Raw genomic sequence first — 26491 nt, forward strand, 5'->3', positions numbered from 1 at the left:
TCCCATATTAGCAGTTTTTTTATTGATAATAAGCTGCTTCCCTAGTTTATGTATTTATAATACTGTTGTTTTTTCACACCATGCAGCGATGACATTCCTCCTTGCTCTTCCATGCAATTCCCCTTCTGGCTGTACATTGAGCATACCTTGTGTAATAAGTCCTCATTTGCTGCATTTTTTGACATGGAAGGCAGTCCTGGACAGGCATAATTCTTCCTCTCTTTGTGCAAAGCATAGGCTCGTACAGTGCAAGGTGGCACATAGAGCCCCCTTGTCAAAGGGCAGATTGGTCCGCATTAACCCCTCCATTGACCCAGAGGGTCATTCTGGAACATCCACTTTAATCCTTATATTCTGGTCTTGCGATGCCCTGTTTTCTTTTTGGAAAATTAAGTACTCTTCACCAATCTAACACCTTTTTTGTCAAGCTTTCCAAACCCCTATTCGATAACGTTCAAACTCTACAGTTTGAACCTGCTCTATGTAATTAATCCCCCCCACATCCTTCATCCCAAATTTCTAATCTAATAACCCAATTAAATTTCCTGCAGATATTTACTTGTCTGTAGATTGCGCTTTTATATAATTTTTTTAAACCTAAAGTGTTGTGTTCACTATGGACTACTAGGACTTCAGGAGAAGTCCTTTTGTGCAGGACTTCTCCTGAATCTCCATTTTGAACTTAAATGAGTCAGTTTCCGCACACCATAGCAAACCAAGAGCCCGCTCAACAGGCAAGCTGTCCTTGTCCAGATCCAGCTCTTTCCACTTTTTGGCTCGACACTCCTGGAGAAGGGTTTGCAGGACAGTGTGCTTGTTGTTAATCCATTTTATCAGAGTAAAACCTCCATGCTGACAGAGATTGGAAAGATCTTGAACTATAGAAACTGCTTCTTCTTCAGATGCCACACTCTTAAGGAAACCTCTACATAACAATTATCTTTGAGAGTTTGAACTACCTTCATCTAATTCACATTCCATCCAATCTGCTGTTTTCGCAAAGCAAAGGCGGCACAACATTGCCTGTATGTATCCAATGACAGTTACAGACTCCTGCATAAACCTTAAGAGAACACCAAGCAATGTACTTGTAAAATTGCGACCTTGAAGAATGACTTGATTTAATGATGTTCCATTTACATTTACATTTAGTCATTTGGCAGACGCTTTTATCCAAAGCGACTTACAGTGCACTTATTACAGGGACAATCCCCCTGGAGCAACATGGAGTAAAGTGTCTTGCTCAAGGACACACTGATGGTGGTTGCTGGGATCAAACCAGCAACCTTTGATTTACCAGTTCAGTGGTTTAACCCACTAGACCAACATCTCCACAATGTTCCCTTGAATGACGCACCACAATCAAAAACCACCCGCAGGTTCCTCTTCCTGGAATGACGTACACCATGGTTAGACATGTTCCACACCTTACAGGTGTCTCCTTTCAGCTGCTGAGTGGGCAATAGTTCTGCATATCCTTTGTTAATCATTTCTTTGACGAATGCAACATACTCCTGATAAAACTGCTCATCTCTCTGAAATCTCCTCTTCATTTCAAGTATCCTTTGTTTGGCCATAGAGAAGTTGTTAAGAAGATACACATTATCCTTTTTAAATGGATACTCCAAGGTATAATGATTGTCGTCAAGCTTGACAGAGCTTTCAGCAATCTCCAAGAATCTAATGACCACTCTTGAAAATCCTTGCTCTTCTACAGCACTCTCTTTGAAGTCATGGTTGTATTGTTTAATCAAAATCTCCTCAAGTCTACACAAAGAATGTCCACACAAGATGTTAGAATGCTCATTCTCGTAGATTTACTTTACCGTTACTGGTCTTCATTTCCATGTAAGCAAGAATCCAAAAACAGTCAATAGATCCACCAGTCTTTCACCTTTACAAAGACTAACATAGCATGATACAGACAGCCTAGCTTAGCGGTCAAAAACTATGTGCACCTTCCCTCCAGCAACACCTGTTACCAGAAGGAAGGTTACCACCTATATTCGGAGAACAATTAACCAAGACTGACCCCTACTGGACATACATGTACATAATTCAAAGTAAAGACAAAAATGGCTCTTACATATATACTTTTTCATACAAAAATTACATGCACATTTTCTGTTGGATCAAATGAATTGAGTACTAATTTGGTCTGGTGTTTTCAGAGTCTAAACAATCTCTATACAAATACGTTTGCAGATTCCGCATGACCCTGGTATTGAGTAATGTCATATAAAACTGCACATTGTAATTTCTGTGAGTTGAGTCTATTTATTATCAAAGTATGTGTGAGTAATAAAGCTTTTTTGGGGAAAATGTAAATAATTGCATTGCAGGCTGATTTAAGGTGTGGCCCTAAATTTTCTGCTTGCGCTCCAAAAAAATTCAGTCGGGGGCTACAGTGCCCCATAGGAAAAAAGCTAGTCTGGAGTAGTGATTGACCGATTTTGTTTTTTTAAAAACAGATACCGATTATTACCATGTTTATGTGCCTGATACCCGATAAGCAGAACAGGTGTTTATTTACATTTATACTTCTGTTTTTGACACACTGATTACAACACAACTGAACAAACTCCCTCCTTGCATACAAAGCAAAACATTTGGATCTATAGTTTGAAAGAGTGAAAATAAAGTGCACTGTTAATAATGTGTCTTTGTTCAAAAATAAATTATTGTAACCAATTATAAAAATAATAGAGGGGTCTAAAACACAAACGCAGACACTGCACCAAACTCATTGGTAGGGACCGTGGACTCGCGAGCACACACACACTGAGCTCATTGAGAAAGAGAGCGCATGTGAACACGGGGGAGAGCAGACGCCTGTCAACTCACATCAAACAGGTCAGAAAAGAGAGAAGACGCGGAAGGGCTATTTATCTTCTCATTAGACGATCACAGATACAGTCACTATCACGGATGGAGAAAACATTTTTAAATGTGACTCTGAATAAGTAAATGCATTATATGGGAAACATTGATGGAATAATACATTGTCATGAATGTTACAAACAAAACGGAATATAAATCAATGCATATCTATGTTGTGTTATATATTTTTGTCTGCTTATTAAATACCTACGGACAAAGCACTGTTTATATATGCAATTACTAACGTTACATTCAAAATGCGATTGCTTGTGGAGATAATAAATAATTAATTTCACAGGGCTGTATTTATTTTAATGTTTATTTGTGAAATAATGGTTATAAAATTGATGAAAGTATAATTTAGGGTGTTTTAAACGAGTTAATCTTGTTAAAAGTTAGCTACATGCGGAGGCTATGCTAAAGTATCCAGAGCATCAACCCGGTGAGTGAACAGCAATATGAATGATGAGCATTGACAACAAAGGTAATTTAATTCAGCTCTTTTATTCCCGACATGAATCCATTCATGGCTGTTTCATTTAATTTATGTAAAGTTACTTCTTTATTAGGGAGGAATTGATAGCTTAGGCCAGGGCTAGTCAACTGGCCTAAGTGCCTAATGCGGCCCGGCAATCATCATTACCTGGACCGCCTTAACATTTCGAATAAGACTTTAAGAACTGTGTGCTTTAAGACATGCATGTCCTGAGACGCCACATCATTAAAAGTCCAAACTACACATGAAAAGTAATTCTCTCTGCTCACAACGATTAACGTCTTATAAAGCGATTTTGATCAGTCTGTCCAAGAACTTAATGTTATTTATTACATTATAATCACCAATTTTGCAAACCAATGGTATTGTTTAACGTGTTGATAAAATGTTTATATGCTCTCATACTTGTAGGTTGCTTTGGATAAAAGCGTCTGCCAAATTAATTAATTTAAATCCACATCCACAGGGAGTCGGTTTGCGCACGCAATAGGTCACGTTCTAATACGCGTCTTGCACCCTTGAAAGTAGGCTAACTTCAAGAAGGGTACACCACTTGAACAGTTGTATCATATATTTTTATTACTGCATTCTTTATGTATGATTAAATGGCTATATTTACGAAAAAAAAGCTGTTCATCTCCCTCCAGAACTCGCAGTCCAAAGGATCTCCCCATGGGGCACATGAAGGCGATTGGAATTCACCCGAGATGTGATAATAATGTTCAGTTTCTTGCACAGACCAATTGATTCGCTTTATAAGACGATAATTTAACGTCACACAGGGCAATTTTTGCTTTTGTGTTTAATGTATTAGCTTTTATTGATTTACATTTCATTAATTCAACCAAATATCTTCATAAATAACTTCGTAAAAACAAACAATGCCACACACAACTTGGATGTACTAGGGGTCTGTGGGTGAGTAAATTAGCAGCAATATGGGGGTAAAGTAACGCATTAAGGAATCTAAAATACAATGAAAAAGACAAATTCCCTTTTATTTTAATCTCATGAAAAGACACAAATATTGGATGCAATTTTGTGTGATACAAAAACAGTATAAAAGGAACAAAACGCAATAAAAAACTGAAATACAAAATTACAGAAGAAATGAGGATATGGTCAAAAAACTGGCCCGCATCCTATTTAGATATTTGGAATCTGGCCCTTAAAGAAAAGTAGTTGAAGACCCCTGGCAATGTGACTCTGTGAATTTATCTCTATTAGCCAAGCTGCATAAGCTACATATCAGGCATTAAATGTAACATCTCATTTGTGCATTAGTTGCTCTCATTTTAAATATAAATGATTAATAAAGCAAGTGTGTATACATAACCTGAACACGCTGTCGTTTCTGTTGCGTCTCCCCTCAGAGGCTCTGCTGCATTGACGGTCCTGCACGCAATTCTTGAAACGGCCACAAGATGGAGCTTATTGGTGAATCCAATATTAGAAAACAAATACCCGATGATGGGAAATGTATTCAAAATCGGGAAAAGTTTCTGAAAAACGATGTATCGGTCGATCTCTATTCTGGAGACCTGTCGGTGATAGAAAAATAAGAATTTGGTAATAATGAAGATAGGAAAACATTAAATTGTTTGTCATTTAAACGTTGAGTCATATCAGTATTTTGATATAATATTTAATCAATTTAATATGTTAAGTAAATTAAGACCATTACGATTGTAAAATGCATATCTTGGCAAATATTTTCTGTTTCGGTGAGTTTACTTTCTTATCAGTGTTACAGTGTCGTCCGTGTATTTGTCACCCTGCAGGTGTAAGACATTTACTCAAAGCTCTGCTCTTTCAAATAGCCAGCCATTAGCACCTCTCCCTGTCTCCCGTGAACTGAGAAGTGGAATCTGTTTTTGAAAGCCTGTAATAACATGGACATAATTAAAAGATTTCAATGCTTGCCAGTTTGTCACTACGCTTATGCAAAGAGTGCATTGGATTCCAGGGAATCCCTCAACTCAACTCGAGACCTACACACATGTGAATTCAGAAGGCGCTATTTCATGTAAACAAACTGTTCCTCAAGAGTTTGTGTCATTTGGTTTATGTTATGGAAGATATAGAAGATGGATGAAATTATAGAAGATAATTTATATTACACCTTTTTTCAATCATTGAAACGTTTTGTGTACATCATAGCACAAACCTGATGCAACTACTCTATTATTCATAAAATGTTATAAAACCGAGTTAATCTACCCAAGGAACACCAAAGAAAATAATTTTTATTAGACATTTTGGGGTAGTGTCAGATTAATCCCTCCGAAGGGCCATTCGGTTTGTTTTTTGACGAACTGAATGATCTTTTATTTGAATGCCCCAAGCACACATTTCAAAGTTCATTTACTCGATAAATATTTGCTGCTAGTGCTATGTGGTAATACTAGGTCTAGAAACTTACTTTGGGCAAGTACATCAATGTACAGCTAAACTTAATGTGCACTTTAGTACTGCTGGTCTAGGGGTTGGATTGGAGGAGGGGTTGGTTCTAGAATTTGTATGGTGGAAGCAAAATCTGAAAGGGTTGCAAAAATCGACAGAACACCTGCTTTTTAAATATGTCATCTGTTTGTTTGTTTGCAAGTGAATGAACTGCCAAGTTTAGTCTGCGTCTTACTGTATATGGCCACGAATACATTAACATTAATTCAACATTAACGATTATAAAATGTATATTGTGGATAAAATCTTCTGTTTTGTTCACATTTGGAGTTTACTTCTGATCAGTGTTACTGAATATGACTTTCTTCTTGAAGAATAATGCAGTCGGAGTTATAACACCACATATTATTTTTCTTCCAAACGGTAGAATGGGAGTTAATGGGGGCCAATTTTTTGAAGCTCCAAAGAGGTTATCCATCCATCAAAGAACTGCTCGATACTGCTCCCTCGGTTGTGCGTGAACCTGAGGCTTGTTTTTCCGGCAAATGACGAAGGCATGTAGTAAATTCTGGTGACGAACTTGGCATTTTTAGTTTTGTTCCAAAAGGATACCGTCTCCTCTGTGCAGGAGCTTTCGTCACCAGAATGTTGTTATATTCCAGCACGACTGCAAAACAGAAGTGCTTCTTCTTCTCCTTTTTTGTGGCAAGACACTGCTTTGCGAAAAGGCGGAAGTTAAGTTCCTTCATTTTATGAAAAGGGCGTATTCTTTAAGCAATGGATACACTTTTTGGAGCTTCAAAAAGTTGCATCCCATTCAATCCCATTCTACTGCTAGTAAGAAAATTATATTTGGTAGAACAGTGGTGTGAAAAAGTATTTGCCCCCTTCTGAATTTTTTGTTTTTTTGCATATTTGTCATGCTTCAATGATCCAGATCATCAAACAAATTGATCCAAAACAAACCAGCATTCCCACCTCTGAATGGCTAAAACAGATCTAAATAAAGGTTTTGGAGTGGCCTAGTCAAAGTCCTTACTTAAATCCAATTAAAATGATGTGGCATGACCTTAAAAAGGCTGTTCATGCTCTAAGACCCTCCAATGTGGCTGAATTAAAACAATTCTGCAAAAAGAGTGGGCAAAAATCTCCCCACAGCAGCGATGTGAAAGACTTTCGCAAACGCTTGATCGAAGTTCTTGCCGCCAATGGTGGCACAACTAGTTATTAGGTTTATGGGGCAATTACTTTTTCACATGGGTCAGAAATGTTTGGATTGTTATTTCCCTTAATGAATACAACCATTATTTTAAAACTACTTTTTGTACTAAGTCTGGTTTTAACAGTGCACCGGTGACAATCTTCACTGTACGTAAGTGGCGCATAATAAACAAAGATAACATGGCAGATGATATAACACGAAACAAATAAGAACATAAATAGACCCAAATAGCAAATGGAGGCTGTGTTGAAGTGTTTTGATATTATTTCGGGTGCTGGGTCAATTCCATACCTGCTGTTTTTGCCGTGAGTCTCCAGTTTTGTTATCTCTCATGGAAACTCCCATAATGGAAACCAGAAAGTTTAACTTTAGGCGAGCCAAGGCGAAACGTGCGTTGAAACGTGCGATGATGTTTGCCACGTGAGCGCTTTTAACGTTACGCGCTGCTAAACTGCAAGACGCTTGTGGAGACACTACAGACTCGCAGTGCAAAGACAAGCGGGACAATAAACAAACCTAAAGACTTAAAGTTTAAATCTAATAGAGTGTAGACCTATGAAGACCTACAGTACAGACCCCATGAACACTAGTTAATAACACCAGTCATATAATGATATCATTGTTTGTGCATATATTCATACTTCATTGTTATACTTGTTGTCTATCTTCCTACTGTATACCTATGATATAGCCAGAAGATAAATATATATAAATTGGATTATCAGAACCTAATTTGATATCTTTCGTATATTTTCATAATTTGCCTACATTTTAAAGAGGTGATATGACGCGGCTGAAGCGAGTATTATCGTTTGTTTGAGATATAATGCAATGTGTATACACTATTTAAGGTTAAAAACACTGTATTTTCCACACACCGTGCATGTTTGTATGTATGTCTATATCTAACTGTTTTACCTTTTATGTACGATGTTATAAAGATTTGCTGTTAGTGATCAACCAATGTACTCCATGTCTCGTCACGACTCAACAAAGACAATTAACCCCTTTTTAAACACTACATTAGTTGCCTCTAGTTGGAACATAATTACTTATTATTAAGGCATACGTTGTCTTTTTTCATGTTGCACGCATGTCTGCATTTGCAGATCATACAAAAAACAACATGCCCTACAAACACACTAAAAACTCAACTCACGTTAGACCGTGACAAAGTCTTTTACAATGAAAATATACTTACAGGCCGCGAAACTGAAGAGCCAGACTGTCCTTGCGAATTTGAAATGGTTGGAATTGCCCCACTTTTTAACATAAGCTTTCGTGCACAGCTGGCTTTGATCTCTCCCAGATTCATGAATCAATCATAAGTGAAATGCGCTGTACACACTTGAATATTCAGATTGTACTGTTCTGGAACAGTATTTTCACGAGTTCCCCTCGTGAATAGGGGACGGATATAATGCGTATTTTGTGTGGTGTCCCGGGGAGATTGCCCCGGGTCCGGTGTGTGCCTGGTTATGCTGCGGTAAAAATAGGCTGATGGTGAGAAGTTGGGTTGGAGGAGTGATGCTACGAAAATGTAGAAAGAATGAGGGTAAGCCGTCTTGTCTATTTGTAGGGGTTTCTCCCGGGCTGAAAGATGATCGGTGAGATTGGTTAAAGGAAGCCAGCCGGGTTAGTTATCAGATTGTGAGATTGTTCATGGAAAGCCAGCCGGGTTAATTAACTGAATCAAAGTCCTGAAACCATTTATTTTCAACAAGCAATAATTAAGCGGAAAAAAAGATAACTTTTGTTAATATCATATGAGCAACTATTTTAATAAGTTTTAAACACATTTTATGAATCACATATCAAACAAATACATGGAAAAATTCAGTCAAACACAGAAGACTCTCGCTTGTTGCGCTTGATGCCGGGAATGGGATAACAAGAATAGAACTAGATTACACTGAGAACATTTTTTTTAAGATACATCTTATATAAATCAGCAAAATTTCACTAGTCTCAGTATTAATTTTGTTATCCAACTATTGCAACACGGTGTCAAAATTGTAATTAATTAAAAAAAAGTCATACCACAAAATGAGGTAGATTCGCTGGGTTGTAGTTACACGAGGCATTTCAGGCAGTGAATTTGGTTCCGACACTTACATTTTTTGAATTTTTTTTTAAATGTCTTAATACATGCATGGGCAACTCATAATACACCAAAGACACAGAATACTATGGTGAGTATTTAAAGTAACTGTAATAAATAAATAAATTAAATTAATCTCAGTAAAATTAGATATAAGATATATAGGAATTTGTTATTGTGAAATCAATTGTTACATTGAAATAAAACTATTTATTCCATGAAACAGATTTTTGGTCATTCCGCCCACCCCTATAAATACAGTTAAATGCAGTCTGTATATGTTTTTAAGGAAGTAATGAAGCTTTATTATCTAAACATTTTCACATGTGCCATTACAACAGTGTGCAATGCACACTCACCTTAACGTAAGTAGCAATTAATTTAAATATATATGTCTACAAAAAAATTATTATGTGCTGCAAAACATGTTATTTTAGATAATAAATTTTATCACCTATAGACTTATTTATCACTTATAAATAACAAACTATTTTAGTGCAATTCAGTCATTTATATAGACCCGTTGATGAAATTCACTTTTTTCAAATATAATAGATGTTTCATACGTGTGCTACAACTGTTTGGCCTGTCCTACTAAACTTTAAACCTCTGTAGCACCAGTGCTGCATGCCAAGTTAACGTACAGCCGTGACTGTCTATAACAGGAGACTGAGGTGCAGAGATCCCACATTTTTGCAGTTTTGTTTGAAAGTCTTTATTTTAATCTTCAGGGACCTTTGGGCGCATTTTCCATGGAGTCTTGGTTGATGACAAGGACCCGAGCAAAGAGAAACAAGTCTTTGTGAAAGCAGTCAAAGGTACATCCTCATTAGATTCTTCCCTTGAGTCCAATTTCCTAAATTTATTCCTAAAATAAATATTTCAACATATCTTAAATCAAATTTTTTTTGGTGCTTTTTACCCCAAAAAGAAAATGATGGTACCTCCATTGTTCACTTACCAACATCCTTTAAAATATCTTTGTTTGTGTTCTGTTGAAGAAAGATTGTCATACAGGTTTGAAATGACAAGAGGGTGAGTAAATGATGACAGAATGTGTAGTTTTTTGTGAACTTTCATATGTGTCCAAATTCACTTTGGATGGTCAGCGTACCATGGTCTAAAAGGGTTCTCTTAATAAGTTATAGGTATTTTTGGGGAGTAACACGTAGTAAACCAATCAGAGCCTCATATCGCATTCCCTTTAAGAGCCTGTAGCGCTCGTGCCATGGTGGATTCGCTATTTACATGGTGGAATTTGCAAGTGGAAAAACAGAACGCTTCTTTTAGAGGAAACGCATCTGCTCGTGCACAGGGTAAAGCATGCAAGCCGACCATCTACAGGACAAGTCAGATTTTTATCTTTATTTACACAATTCAAATATTTTACATTGTTAATCCTTTCATTTTAAATATGTGGCATGCGTTTGTGGAACATGCATTCCACAGACGCATATTTAAATTGCGCACTTTAAATATAAAAAAAAATATTGCGCCGTTGACTTAAGACCAAGTTTCGGTTTGTCAGTGGTGCAGTCTGAACACACCTCGTTTTCAGACCAGCACGCCCATGGGCACACAAATGGGCACAAATGTATGGAAGTATTTTAATCCCATTAGTTTTGAAGCAAAAAAGCATGTTAAATTACCACTATTCAAAAATAAATCTGCCGCATTACCAGTGCTTGCATTTTTTGAATTCAATATGGTTGTATAGTTAAGCTGTTAGTATTTCAAATTGAAACATTTTACAGACAATTTCATTGTTTGAAAATTCAATAATCAAAATTTACCTTTTAAATTTAAAAAAAAAACATTTTTTAATTCAACTTGTCTTAAGATACAACCTTTAATAATCGACAGACAATTTTCAGGCCATAATATGTTGGTTTATACATTGGTAACACTTTATAATAACTGCACGCTATGAATCATTAGTTAAGCATCAGTACATAGTTAATTAATCATTTATGAAGCATTGGCCCCCCATTAATAGACATTCGTAAGCAGTTTATAAATACAGCTATAAATGCTTTGTTCTTGATTTATAAGCATGTATAAAATATGCTTAATAATCAAAGTTTCATACTTTATTAAGGATGAATTCATCATTTCTAAATTAAAAATTACATTACTTACAAACCAGTTAGTTTGGAGTTGTCAGTGGTTCATGAGATCATTTAGAAAGTGTAAGTAAATGATAAATAAACTCTTTGAATGCACATTTATACATCTTATTATTCTGACATATAGTAACAGTTACTTAATTTGTTAATAAATCTTTTTTAACACACATTCCAGATGTAATTCATGATTGATTAAGGTAGTTATAAAACATTTACTAGTTGTTAGAGAACTATTTTTGTGAGCTCATCTAAAGTGAGGACTATGTATGCCTTGTAAAGCATTTACAAATGAGAGTTGCATATCACTTCACAGTTTATTTTTCATTTTATATCAATTCATTTAATGTTAATTTATACGTTCGGTTGTACAATTTTAATTTTGCAGAGGTTTATTTTTTATTTGATATTAAATCATCTTATATTCATTAATATGTACAGCTGTACAGTTTAATTTCTTTGGCATCTTGAAATAAATATTTCTATGTTCTGTATCCCTCTGTGTTGTGTTTTTCCTATTTCTGTTTAGAAGCTAACTGAGCCTTTAACTCTCATTTGTAAATGCTTTACAAGGCATACATAGTACTCACTTTAGATGAGCTCACAAAAATAGTTAACTGACAACTAGTAAATGTTTTATAACTATCTTAATCATGAATTACAGCAGGAATGTGTGTTAAAAAGCATTTATTAACACATTAAGTAACTGTTACTATATGTCAGAATAATAAGATGTATAAATGTGCATTCAGAGAGTTTATTAATCATTTACTTACACTTTTTTAAATGATCTCATGAACCAGTGACAACTCCTAACTAACTTGTTTGTAAGTAATGTAATCCTTAATTTAGAAATGATGAATTCATCCTTAATAAAGTATGAAAATTTGATTATTAAGCATATTATATACAGGCTTATAAATCAAGAACAAAGCATTTATAGCTGTATTTATAAACTGCTTACTAATGTCTATTAATATGGGGCTAATGCTTCATAAACGATTAATTAACTATGTACTGATGCTTAACTTATGATTCATAGCGTGCAGTTATTATAAAGTGTTACCAAAACATTTGCTTCCACAAATTCTGTGGTTCAAATTCAGCTTGAAATTTAAAGTTTGACATCCGGGAATCCCAGAAGAAGCAATAGAGTGCAATAGTCACATCGCTAGTGACGAAGACCAAAGCAAGAAATGCAGATACTTTTTATATGCTGGCCGCACAGTCTACTCATCTGCTCAATTATGTGAATTGTTTTTGTTCTCATATATCTCTTATGCATCATCAAGAAAACATTTATTGACGCTTTTACTGCCAGCTTAGCTAAACCGTGATATGGACTGAAAATTGACTGTCAAATATTAAAGGTTGTATTTTTACTACGTGGTGCAGCTTCCCCTGGGTGTCTCAGCGGCTCCAGAGGTGTCTGAGCATACTAAAAGAGCTAATTTCCTCCAGCGTGGCAATGTCCACACTTGCTGTCCAGGAGAGGCATCTTTTGCTCAACCTGGCGCAGATGCGTGACGGCGAGAAAGTCCGACGTACCCATCGCGCAAGGTGGGCTGTTGTCGACACTGTCGAGAACGTTTCACAACAGTTCTCGACAGTGGAGAAGCAGACCGAGGCGATTGACTCGGTCACCTACAGGCCATCTCGGGTACTCGATCCAATTCGCCAGTCCCCAAAAAAGGCAGGGGGTTGCACCCCATTCTTGATCTGCGTACCCTGAACAGGCACCTGTACAAGTTGCCGTTCAGGATGCTCTCGCAGAGGCGTATCCTGGCGTCTATCAGACATATACTTCAGGTCTCGATTCTCTCTCATCATCGCCTATTCCTACGGTTCCCTTTCGAGGATCAAGCATATCAGTACAGAGTCCTCCCTTTCGGTCTATCCCGACGAGTCTTCACGAAGATCATGGAAGCCGCCCTCACTCCCCTCAGGGAGAGAGGTGTGCGGGTACTAAACAATCTTTGACTAGCTTATCTTGGCACACTCTCGTGATCTCTTATGTACACACAGGGACCGACTACAGCGCGACTGACTACAGAGCGCGCTCAGTCAGCGGTCCCGCTGAAACAATTTCAGAGGCTCCTGTGACACATGGAATCCTCAGCGGGGTTGATACCCCTCGGGTTGATGCACATGAGACCGCTCCAACACTGGCTACAGAGTCGAGTTCCCTGGAGAGCGTGGCACACTGGCAGCAGGCTTATGATCATTAGGCCTCTCTGCCGACTCTCCCTAACCCCTTGGTCTTCAATGACTTTTTTACGGACCTTTTACGGCGCGTCGTGGTGACGACAGATGCCTCACTGCAGGGTTGGGGTGCAGTGTGCAACGGGCATGCAGTGTCGGGGCGATGGACTGCCCTGTGCTACAACCTCTCGTGCAGGACAGGTACATGTTGGTCTAGTCAGACAACACAACTGCAGTAGCGTATATCAACCACCAGGGTGGCATTCGCTCATGGCAGTTAACACGACTCGCCCAACGCCTCCTCCTGTGGAGTCACCAGGTGATCCGGACCCTGCGAGCCACATATATCTCAGGCGACCTGTACCAGACAGCCGACGCGCTCTCTCGTCAGTTGATGCCTCGCGGAGAGTGGCAACTCCATCCCTGCACATTCCAGCTCATTTGGGTGTACTTCGGGCAGGCTCAGGTAGACCTGTTCGCCTCCCTGGACACCACCCATTGCCTGCTTTGGTACTCCCTGTCCGAGGTCCCCCTCGGCACGGATGCCTTAGCGCACAGCTGGCCGCAGGACAGTGAGCCTCATTTCACAGATCCTGTGCAAAGTCAGGAAATGGATGCATCGAGGGTTACTAGTTGCGTCATACTGGCACACCCAGACTTGGTTCCTACACGTTTTCCGTTACACAACATCTCGTTCCCTCCATCAGGGAACTGAGGTTACATCCGTAACCAAGACGATTTCTTCCGGCCCATGAGAAAGGAAATTATACACTACCCATATTCTCCAAATATCTATCAAAAAAATATCTATCTATCAAAAGCTGTTCTCCGAGATAAATTAGGGGGCAATTTGTGAGACGCGCTAAAATGAGCTGTTTGACTTCTTTCTCAGAAATAAGACTTTTTTTGTGGAAAAAGGAGGGTTATTGAGGATGTGCATGCACCTTTTACTCAGAACTTCTCAGACAATGTAATATAGATAAAGTATGCAAAGAGGATTTGCTTGATCAACTGTGACCTTGATTTGACGAGATGTCCAAAAATTTGTGCCAGTCTTTTCTTCTAATGATTTGAAGACTTACCTTCTACTCAATTATTTGTATTTGTTTGGGTGATTTTGATGAATGATGCTTTGAGATTTGTATGATCTTAAGGTTGATCAAGGTTGCATCAGCTTTTGCTGACTCTCCACTTGTTCATGTGTTTAACAAATCAGATCATGCTTCAGAGGTTCAGGTGACCATGATGCTCACAGAAAGCTGTAAACTACGGGGGCTTCACCACAGGTTAGTAAAAACCATCTCATCATTTGCTTGCGTTTGTCAATAAAAAAAACAGAATCCAACCTATCCAACCGCTTTATCTGGCCAGTAAATTGATCCGACTGGATTATAAAACAAAAACACATACTTTCACTATTGTTCTCTATGAACTAGTAGACCCATGGGCCTGATTGCATAAACTGCTTAGACAAGGTAAGTTAGACATTTTTTTTTTTCTTAACTTCTTTAAATCAGTTACATACTTTAAAATTGTAGATTTGTCTGAAATGAAATCTGAGTGATTTGTTTAAATGGACTACTTGCACATAGTCTTCTGCGTTCTCCGTTATGCAGCTCAGTCATTTCCGGTAACAGTGTTCAGCATATTTTATGTATGTGCGGAGATCATTTCTTTTTTTTCTATTAATAAAGTTACTAAATTATTGTTTAACTATTACAAGAAATCTATTCCATTAAAAACACTGTAAAAACAGTCACATTTTGAAATAACAGATGAACCCACACAAGTTAAGTCATTATTTTATTAAATAAACCATAAAACTTAAACAATACAACTGTTTTCCCAGATATGGCTACAATGTGGCAAGGTGTCTTTTCCTTGTCATACATCCATGTGCAAGTGCATCGGTAAACACACCATCAATCAATTTATCACCATTTCAACAGTAACACATTGAAACTTTACATAAAAAACAAGTTTACTTTGAAGGCATCTGTAAAATATTTTCAAACAAATTAAAACTTGACTTACACCTTTCACATTAATTTTTAAGACTCTGGGCCTTAAATTCTCATTCTGTGTTCCCACGAAGTCTTTATAGACAGTCAAATTTGTTAGAGAACTACACTGCAAAAGTGACTTTCTTACATAGACGTTTTGTCTTGTTTTCCAGTGCAAATGTCTAAAAATTATTGAATCAAGATGCATTTTCATGATGAACAAAACGACCCAAGAAAATAAGTATTTTAGAACAAAAGTATGAAACTTCAGTGAAGTTGTACTTGAAACAAGCAAAACAATCTGCCAATGGGGTAAGAAAAATAATCTTGAATTAAGGTTTACCTTTTTCTTAGTCACTAAATTCAAGATAATTTTTCTAAAGATGTTTTTTTAATATGTATATTAATATCTTTTAATCTCCATACTCGATACCAGTTTAACTTCAGTTTATCCAGTTTACCCAGAATTTTTAAGGCCGTTTTACCTGTCAGTGCCTCTCTAGCCTGTTGCGTTACGAAATCCACGACTACCAATCAGCGTAGATGTCAGGCAGAATTTGTAGAATGCAAAAGTTAAATCTGCCCCAACTTTCGGCTGGTGTCAAATGTATCTTTGCAATGCCCAATGAGAGAGCTCTTATGCAACAGAATGTGCGCACACACAAGACCACACACGCACAAATATTACTAACAGCAATCATATATGCCTCTCTAAAATGTGTGTAGCCTACACAGGACAAACAGCTTTTTGTAATACAGACGTATGTCTTTGGCAACTTCAATGTCACGGTGCGTTTTTTTGTCACGGCACGTTTGTGTCTATGTGCAATAGTGTAGTCTGTGATACACAGATATACACCGTATTCCTCCTAGAAAATGTCAAGGATTTCCGTATACCGACTTATAAAAGCATGAGGATACTTAACAACATTTTGTGCAACATATGAAAAGGAGATAATGAAACAAAAACAAACGCTCCTGACTCTACTGCCGCTTTGGGTACGCTGCATCTGACACAAATGTTAATGTTAGAGAAAATGAGCCCGACAAGGCTAATGCTACATGGTGCACAGGGCCCCCCTCCGTCCAGTCGCGATATCATCCAGGTATCACATTTCTCTGTTCGTCTGTGTATTATATTCAATGAAACTTTTATTTCCAGACACGAGGTCCATTAGCAAAACATCATTCACAAATTCAAAACAAAGCAAACACTTAAAAGGCAATTATACCTATGTTTTTTCATCGGTGAGTGGTATCGCACTAGACTAAACCCAGTGTTTGACATCAACATTAGAATGATATTCTTTGATTCACGAGTTCACCTATGCAGATAACGATTATGGCAGGAAGTATGACGCTGGTAAGGCAGCTGCCTTATTTATAGGATAAGTCGCTTGAACTGATAGTGTAGAAGCCGTGTTTACTGATTCGGATAAGCTGGGCTTGATTATATGCTCCGTCTCCTCCCGAATTTTGTTAATAAAACATCATATCATCTAACTTACATGGAAGTGACTGAACTCTTCCCTTACAAAACAGTTCACTTGCACTGCTCTACCTTGGCTTATTCAACAAAATACTAAAGCAGTCATTATAAGCATCCTGCAGTTTACAAGCACTTTCCTTTTTACTAAGAAGGGGGAGTATAAAGAGACGTGCAATAAGCTCTTAACAGGTTTACATTTACCTCATCCGAATATATAACATTTTCTTAGCAACTTATTTGTTTGAGTGTATAGCAGAGCACAGTGGCTTGGTGGTTAGCACTGTTGTCTAAGAGCAAGAAGGTCCCTGGTACGAGCCCCGGCTGGTACAGGAGGACTTTTTGTGTCGAGTTTGCATCAGTCTATGTCAGCAAGGGTTTTCTCCGGGTACTTTGGCTTCCTCCCACAGCCCAAAGACATGCGTCATAGATTAACAGAGCATTCCAAATTGCCCCACCCATGACTTGTGTATGGATCGACTTCTATAGAACAGACTTGTGTATATATTGACTAGGTCTCGTGATGAATATAGCCTTAGATGCTGGAAGGGCATTAAGAATGAAACAATAAATAAATAAATCATATCATCCGTAATGATTTGACCCAGATAGTGCATACACTTAATGTTTGCCCAGCCATATAAAAATCTGGAAATTTATTTTGTTCTGCATATCGTAGCAACACTCTTTTAGTAATATATTGCACATCAAATCGTACCCCGTAATAATAACATATATTTGATGAAAACCAGCACTTCTTGGAGAAAAAACAACTAAATCCTCAGCATACATAAAACGATTAAGATGTCATCAAGGATACATCCAGTCTTACAAATACTTAATTCAGATAATTAATTCATATACACATTAAAAATGGCTGGTGAAAGTAATCCCCCCTTGCCTCACTGCATTACCTACTTCGAAGGAAGCTGACACACTATTGCCCCATTTAATCTGTTAGGAATTTTGACATATTAGTATGTTAAAGAAACTATGCAAACTATTAGGCACGCCCCTTTGGCCTAATTTAATAAAAACGTTTCATGGTTAACTCTATTGAAACCCTTAGAGGCATAATTTTGTTTTATACAAATCTACTCTACTGCTTCTTTCAGTGCAGAAATTCACATATATGTACTATGCTAAGCTTTAACGCCAAATTGATTGTCAGTGGTGTGAAGATACACACTTAATTGGTGTAATATAATTTTTTCCAGAACCTTTAATAGTACACTAGACAACGCAATGGGCCTTTAGTTAGGTTTTCACTTACTGGATCACAAATGTGCATTGAAATTGTCCTGCTGAACCGTTTTTTTTTTTTTTTAAATGACGAGATAACTCGTTAATGGTGGGGAAAGAGGTTTTTTTTCTGCATTTTACCTAGATTTTATGTTTGCAATCCCTCAAGCACGGGTTTTATGTCCTAAATGTGCATTGAATATTTACATCCAATCAACGGTTTAGCTGGAAATTCAGCTGAAAAATGTCAATGCACATTTGTGACCCAGTCACAAAAACCTAGCTAAAGTTCCAGCTAGAGTTCCAGCTGATAATACCTGTGCTTTATGGATTGTATACATAATATCTAGGCTAAATGCAGCTTTAACTCTTTCCCCACCATTGACGAGTTATCTCGTCATTTAAAAATCAACAGCTCCCTCCTAAACACGAGTTATTACGGCAATTACGGTACCAGTCTAATCTGGGTGGAATGTTTGACAAAAAATGCATAAATAGTGCTCACAGATGAGCTCATAAAAACAGTAAACTGACAAATACTTAATGTTTTATAACTACCTGAATTACTCATAAACTAAGTATTAGAGAATTATTAAACACACATTTATTAACACACTGAGTAACGATTTTACTATCTTGCTACATCATGAGATGTATAATTGTACATTTAAATTATTAATTAACAATTTGTTGAGCACTTTCTTAATGATCATATGAAGCAAAGACAACTCCTAAATAACTGGTTTGAATTTGCTTTATTTCATTTAGAAATGATGAACTGATTATTATTTAATAAATAAAATACACTTAATTGATATGTTTATGAATCAAGAATAAAGCATTAACACCCGTATTTATACTAAATGATTTATGTTAATGTAGGGACAATGCTTTATAAATGATGAATTAACTGTTTGCAAATGCTTAACTAATGATTAAAAGCATATTATAAGTGTTACCGGACTACGTACTGATTTTCTAGCCACGGTGCCTATCTGAAGAAGACACCCTACTCAACATTTGGTTTACTTTAATTTTATGCAAAATCTGGGAGACCGCTGTTCGCTGTCTCCGTCGGTCAGTTCGTGATTGCATTCAAGGGAGAAGCTGAAATACTGGAGTTTCACGGGTGAAATAACAAAACAGATGTATGGCAACAGATCGGTGTGAAAAACAGGAGTATTGACAGGTATGCAAGAAAAAGCAGGTAGAGAGAGTAAGGACAGCTACCTAGCAAGGAACAGTCAATGGAGAGAAGCAATGGATGAAAGGAGAGATAAGGAGAGAGGCAGAGCGACAGCAGCGTCAGGCTGTATTGTTATGCTTTTTCTTCGCAACGGATTAATTAATACGCATCGGACTCAGTGTGCAAGGTTTCTGTGTTTGACACATATGACCAAAAAAGTATACAAAAATTTCTGTAGGTGCCAAGATCTTAAGGCTAGGAGGGGAAAATGAATACCCACTACAAAACATTAGACTGTGTATGTGTGTTTTCATGTCCTGCCAAAAAATACATGTTTTTTCAAACTCTCCATTGCCTTTCAATGGACTGTTTGAAGTGCCTTTGACATGCGACTCTACGAGAGAAAGCGTTTCGTGCAGTCAAAGCGCATGGTGCTTGCACCACGGTCTCAAGACCTTGAAGGGATGAAAGACGCTGCGAGCGGTAAAATCGCCCCGCTCTCATAGTTTAACAGTTTTGTGCACCCAAGATGATGAATGCGTTATGGTCTCGGGACGAATAAGAGCTTGTACAAATGTTTTATGATTTCCTCTCAATATTTTGTTAAGTGAATGGTTAAGGCTGCTGCTAACAGAAGATTTTATGTTCATAAAATATTATCTTCAGCAGTATGATGTTACTCTCGCTCTCAAATGCTAGAGAGATATTGATCATTCATGTGGTGTGTATTTGGCCAAAAACATTAAAAGCTAAATTAAAATCATTTGTGGGTCAAGCCCTATAGCAATGGTCCTGCTGCAGATTATAGTGTATTTGTTTGGAAATCATTAAAAGTTAAACTTGCCTGGCTCTGTGCCACTTAAAAACACCTGAATTCCCCATTTTCAAAAACGGACCTCTTGCGCCACAAATCCAGTTTAATCATTTTTTTTTCTCTTTGGTACCTCAGAAACCTGCTACCCATCAGTCATGTTTGTATAGAAGATGGTGAGAAGCCCATGGTTCTGTTGCCATATATGAACTGGGGAAATCTCAAGCTTTTCTTGCGACAGTGTAAACTTGCTGAAGCCAACAACCCACAGGTGAGATGGAACTACTACTACTAAATACTTATATTCTTCAAATACTTAATACCACATAATATAGAATGTAGTATGTGTATATGCATTTTCATTAGTTTAAATGACTTAAACAATAATCATTTAAGCTACGTTTTTCACCTGTACTGAAAATCATGTTTTTTATATTTTTTTTAATATGGTGTTTTTAATGTGCTTTAAGACAAACCATGTGCAAATTTATTACTTTAAACCATTACTGAGTATTGCTGAAATTTACCAGAGACAGTTTAAAAAGAATCTGTTTAAAACTGCCCTGTTAATGACTTCATAAACCTGTAACCATTCACATCAACAATTTGACTCCTGTGGAACAGCAGTTGATGCTTAAATATGCAATATTAGCGCATAGATTCAGTCTGAATCAATCGCTGCACTGTTGTTTCAACTCTCAGTTTCACTTTTAGAGCACTTTTCCACCATCGCATCGAATCGTTCTCCTTGCTTAATCGTTCCTCTCCGTGCCGATCCATACCAGCCGGTACGTAAATGGTTTCATTTTCCACCGCAGGGCAGATAACAGAATCTTTTAGAATGTAAACACAAACGTGTCACCCGCTGCCTCGGTAAGACAGAAGACTGAGCTATAATGGCTCAGTATACAGTAAATATACTGCCTCATTCGCACGAATCGTGCCTCAAGTAGGTCTATCGCGTCTTTGCATTGACTTTACATGTAAATCACTCGTGCTTAACGCTTCATTCGCGTTTGGTCTGAACACAAAGTTACAGAACCTTGCTGAAAGTCTGAGCCGAGAACAGTTTGTAATCGCGTTGTTTCGAACCAGGCTCATGTGGAAACATAACTGCAACCGTTTCAGACTGTGCTTAGAACGATTCGGCGCGATAGTAGAAAAGCGTCCTAGTTTTTTCAGAGTCTGGAACTGCAGAGTACAAATGAGTGGAGGTGGAGCTAATTTGTATATTCATGTATCTGCATAAAATGAATTAAGCCGGGTGGAGAGTTACATTTAAGCTATTTTAAGGCAGGAAAATAATTTTCAGAGGAAAAAACGTTTAAACGCGTAATTTTTATAGTCTAAGATTAGCTATAAAGCACCGCAATCCCAGGTTTTTTTCTGCAATGTAAAAATAGTCAGAGGTATCCCCAGAATGTGTCTTTCAAGTTTCAGCTCAAAATACACCACATATCTTTCATTATAAGATGCTGAACATGACCATTTGTTACTGCAATGGAAAACGGGCCGTTTTTATGTGTCTCTAAATGCAAATGAGCTTCTGCTCCCCGTATGCAAAATACGAGGTAGGGTGCTTGCACATGTGCTTTGGATGACATCAACAAAAAAGCAATATGACGGAAAATGCAATTACGTTGGTAATGCCCTAACCTAAACCATACACTAACAGCAATAAACTAACGGCCCTTTTAGGGGACTTTAAATTTTATATAAAATGAATTTGCAAAGCTTTAACTTGAGAAATTGATAGCAAACTAATTGGTCTATGTTCTGTATACATTTAGATAGTATTTACATGTTGCAAGGAGTAATTTGGGACAAAAGGAATGAAAACTAGCCCAATTATTTTCTGGTGTCAAATCAAAGTTAACAACTGCCAAAATATGTTTTTATTGCTATATTTACTTATCTGAATGGTTTCCTAGGTATGGTATGTATGTTTTTTTCTGTTGAACTCAAAAGATGTTTTGGGGATGTAGGAAAGCAAAAAGTTCTGGGTCACCTTTGACTACCATTATATTTTTTTCTTCTATGGTAGTCAATGATGCCAAAGAATTTTCAGTTGCTAACATTCTGCCAAATATCTTTGTGTATAACCGAACAAAGAAATGTATATAGGATTGGAACAAAAAGAGGGTGATTAATCCATTACAGAATTTTATTTTTTGGGTGGAGTGTCCCTTTAAAAAAGATCCCATGTTTGCTCGAGGCCATGCACCGGAATGGAAGCAAATAAAATATCATCATGATCGTTTTCTAGGGAATGCTTTCATTGGTGTGAAGTGCTGTCATTTTGCTGGAGGTAAACAACTAGATAACGGTGTGATGAGGGGTGAATGCAGACAAAACTTTTTGCAGCCAATAGGAGTGTGTCTAGTATCGCTCCTGCATCATATTATATAAACTGCATTTATAACAAAGTATAACTAAGATGCTGATGTCATGTTAATGCACACACCATTTCCTTTGCTTATGACGTTCATTCCACTATGTGCTGCAGATGTAAACTGAAGAATACACTAATTAAATAATGCAGCGATCTCGATTTCCTCTACTAATTACATAATTCATCAAATTATTTGGGGGGCTAAACTTGAAATATAGGGTGGCTAAAGCCCACCTGAAAAGGGCCAAGCAATGCCACTGGTTAAGCGTGAGCTTACTCACATGTTAACCATTTACACTTAAAGCATCTATCTCCACAAGATCTAAAATCGTATTCATTAAATGAGTGATTTAAAACATCCGTTTTAGTCACAGAATCATTGGTTTAGCTTCAAGGAAAAATATGTATAACGGTTTCAAAAGGTTTGGCCGTAGCTAGGCAACGAATTTATGGTGAGAAATGAGAAACGGGAAGTGTATTATAACTTCCTCATACATTGTCGGATTTTGATCCCACTTTAGCAGTTTGCACGTTGTGTATGGGCGATCACATAGATGAGTCTATTATGAGTAAAAGTTATAGCACCACCAGCTGGCAGCAGGAAGTCTGCCATTTTGAAATGCTTTGAAATCAGCTCTTATTTTTACCAGATTTGCTTGACACGTCAACTGAATAATTAAAAAACACAGCAGATTTAAAACTAAGATGGGGATTCTTGATATCTTAAAAACTGATGCCTAAACTTGAATATTCTTTTCAGGTGTTTTAAAAGAACTTAAAATTCTTATAATTGCTGAAGTGCCGTGTTTTTCCATTAAGAATTTGCTGTCTGCCTCAAACTTAACATGTTTTAATAAGAGTCATGACCTGAAAGACATGTTGAATATGTCAATATTAACCTAAAGTCTTGCGCCACAAACTGGCAGCAGAGAATCTGGTAAATGCAAATAAATGACAAAGATTTGATATGATCTACCTGCATATCTGCATATTGCCCATTGTTCACTGTTCCTAAAGCCAACAGGTGGTGGTGGCATCGGTGCTAGGGCCCGATCATCGCTGCTTGCAGCTCTAATTATTTTCTTCTCCATCTTTGATCGCATTTGTGAGGGCCTAAACATGCTCGAAAACTCACAAAAATTTGCACACACATCAGACCTGGTGAAAATTAATTTCTATTAGGGTTTTCAAAATCAGGGATGGCAAAATGGCTCGATAGCACCATCTAGAACAGTTCAACGTAGTGCCCCGAACGTTATGTTTCACGTACATGCAGCAAATTTGCAAATCCAATGAAACACCCCAATACCTTTAAAAAGGTGTAAGAAAAGAAGAAGCTCTAAACCCAACACGAATATTGAATTTCCTCTGCAAATTTCAGGCAATTTTTTACATTTGTAGTCATCGTACTTTAACAAACTCCTTCTAGAGTTTTAATCCAATCAACATCATATTTAGTCATTCTCATCTAAAGGCCTTTGACATGTTAAATTGCGAAGATCCTGACATCCTTCGTCAGAAAAAAAGGAAGTTGTTGTAACTCAGGCATACAATGTCCAAAAGGCCTCAAACTTCACACATTTGATAAGAGTCCTGACCTGAAGAAATCTAGATGGTAGTATGGTGATGATACATGCAAAGAACCTGACTTGAAGGGCGTGTCTGTGGCGGCCTGACAAAGTCTGATGTTTCACCATGATACAGGTAGCTTTAGTAAGTCAGGCATGTAATGAACAACAGGCCCTAAGCTTCACATGTTTGATAATAGTCGTGCTTCGAAGTCATCTACATTGTAATATTCAGTTACAGTTATAGCACCACATGTAGGCAACAGGAATTGCCATGTTTTACACTGTGATTAAATCCTCTCAAATTGATCTTTCTGATCACTGTTTTTTTTTGGGATTACCCACACAGGCCATCTCTCAGCAGGACCTGGTGCACATGGCAATACAGATTTCATGCGGGATGAGCTACCTGGCACGGAGAGAGGTCATTCACAAAGACCTGGCTGCCAGAAATTGTGTGTAAGTGCCATGTGACCTCACATTTTCTTCCCTTTTATAATCTTAAACTAGTACACAACTGCTCTGTCAATGACATTTTGACACATCGGCCATTAGCCAAACATTGTTTAGCTAATGGTCAGTTGACAGAATCTGTGGCCTTCTGCTATCCGCAGTCATGTTAGACACTGATGGAAAAAATATTTCACAAAACTATTTTACATAAGTCAAAGTAAGAAAGTAATAAAGATAAACTTTCCTGTATCTCAGTGGTAAGAGCATTGCGTTAACAACACAAGGTTGTGGGTTCGATCCCAGGGGATTGCAAATACCTATGTAAAATGTATAGGATAAAGCAATGTAAGTCGCGTTGGATAAAAGCGTCTGCCAAATGCCTAAATGTAAACATACAAAAATGCATTTATGAAATATAAAGAAGTAAAACTTGTTGATGATATATGCTTTATATTATAGTAAAGTTTTTCCAAAGCAAAAGCATTCTAATAAAGTACAGATATCTGAAAATGTATGTGCTTGAGTAGAGTAAATTCTAAGTACTGTCCACCTCTGGTACTGAAAATTTTAGCTATGCTGTTGCTATACTACTCAAATCTGTTTTATAAAATGGTCAGTTCTTAGCTGCATTCTAAGCCGTTATAAAATGTCTGGTTTGTGGGTGCTGACCACATTACATAGCCTAAATATCACTGTACCACTGTTGTTGTATCTGTTTCTTGGCCTTACTACGCATATTGATTAACCGTTTTAAAAAGCAATAAGCCACACGAAGCAGTGGTTAAAAAATGTAAAAGCAAACATATTTTGCACTGGATTGTTATATTTCCGCCCTTATTGGATTTCTGTATGAGATTATTTTTTAATTACCAGTAACGGAACACATTTCTATCTCTGATGCTCTCAGTTGAATTGTGGATTCATACGTGATTTGCAGACATGGTGCGGTGCAAATTCAACTGAGAACTGATCAAAAACAATCAGAATCTTCTTGTTAGGTTGCGACGTAAGGAATGCTGTTTCTGGGTCCAAGCTTCCTTCCACTTATAATATATTAGGGTACTATTTAAACATCCATTTATGAGCGCTTTTTATAAACTTGCGTTGTACAATACAGTCTCACAGAACTTTCAAAATCAATAAATTGTTAAATGAACCGCTGTTGGTACATCTTGGATTTCGATACGGAGATAAAGTTAAGGATTGTGTTTTTTGATAGTTCTGAAACAAACCATAAGTTTATACAGTGACGGAAATAATAATTTGATCCCCTGCTGATTTTGTAAGTTTGCCTGCTTACGAAGAAATGAAGGGTCTATCATTTTTATGGTAGGTTTATTTTAACTGGTTGAGACAGAATATTAAAATAAAAATCAGGGAACAAAATGTTATATAAAGGTTAATTTATATGATTTGAAGTATTTGATCCCCGAGCAAAACGTAACTTTGTACATGGTGGAGAAACCCGTGTTGGCAAGCACAGAGGTAAGACATTTCTGATATTTGGTTACCAGGAAACATTTTAGTCCACTCCTCTGTCAATCATTGAGGTTTCTTTGCTGTCGCTCAGCAAATTGGAGTCTCAACCTCCTTCAGAGATTATCTATAGGACTAGGGTCTAGAGACTGGCTAGGACATTCAATGTGCTTCTCCTTAAGCCACTCTTTGGTGGCAATATATTTTGGGTCTTTGTCATGTTAAATGTACATCCACGACCCATCTAAAGTGATCTAGTTAAGGGGAGAAGGTTCTCGTCCAAGATGTTACATTACACTGGCTCGTCCCTCAGCCCTGCAATGTGGTGAAGTCTTCCTGTACCCGTTGCAGAGTTAAAAAAGCCCTAAAGCATAATGTTCCCAACACTATGCTTCTCTGTAAGGATGGTGTTCTTGGGGTCATAGTCACCACAGCACTTTCTCCAAA

General features: G+C 37.4%; 1 protein-coding gene across 2 annotated transcripts in view; it reads left to right on the forward strand.

Annotated features, from left to right (window-relative positions):
• ryk (receptor like tyrosine kinase) overlaps positions 1-26491 on the forward strand; it is an 87083-nt gene that overhangs the window by 45593 nt on the left and 14999 nt on the right. For both annotated transcript variants that reach the window (XM_056750099.1, XM_056750100.1), the window contains 4 exons: positions 9834-9920; positions 14644-14713; positions 20294-20426; positions 24465-24574. In XM_056750099.1, coding sequence (XP_056606077.1) covers positions 9834-9920; positions 14644-14713; positions 20294-20426; positions 24465-24574 — 400 coding nt within the window. The remainder of the gene's footprint in view (positions 1-9833; positions 9921-14643; positions 14714-20293; positions 20427-24464; positions 24575-26491) is intronic.

This window comes from Triplophysa dalaica, chromosome 6 (genome assembly GCF_015846415.1).
Source record: "Triplophysa dalaica isolate WHDGS20190420 chromosome 6, ASM1584641v1, whole genome shotgun sequence".
Lineage (NCBI taxonomy): Eukaryota > Metazoa > Chordata > Actinopteri > Cypriniformes > Nemacheilidae > Triplophysa > Triplophysa dalaica.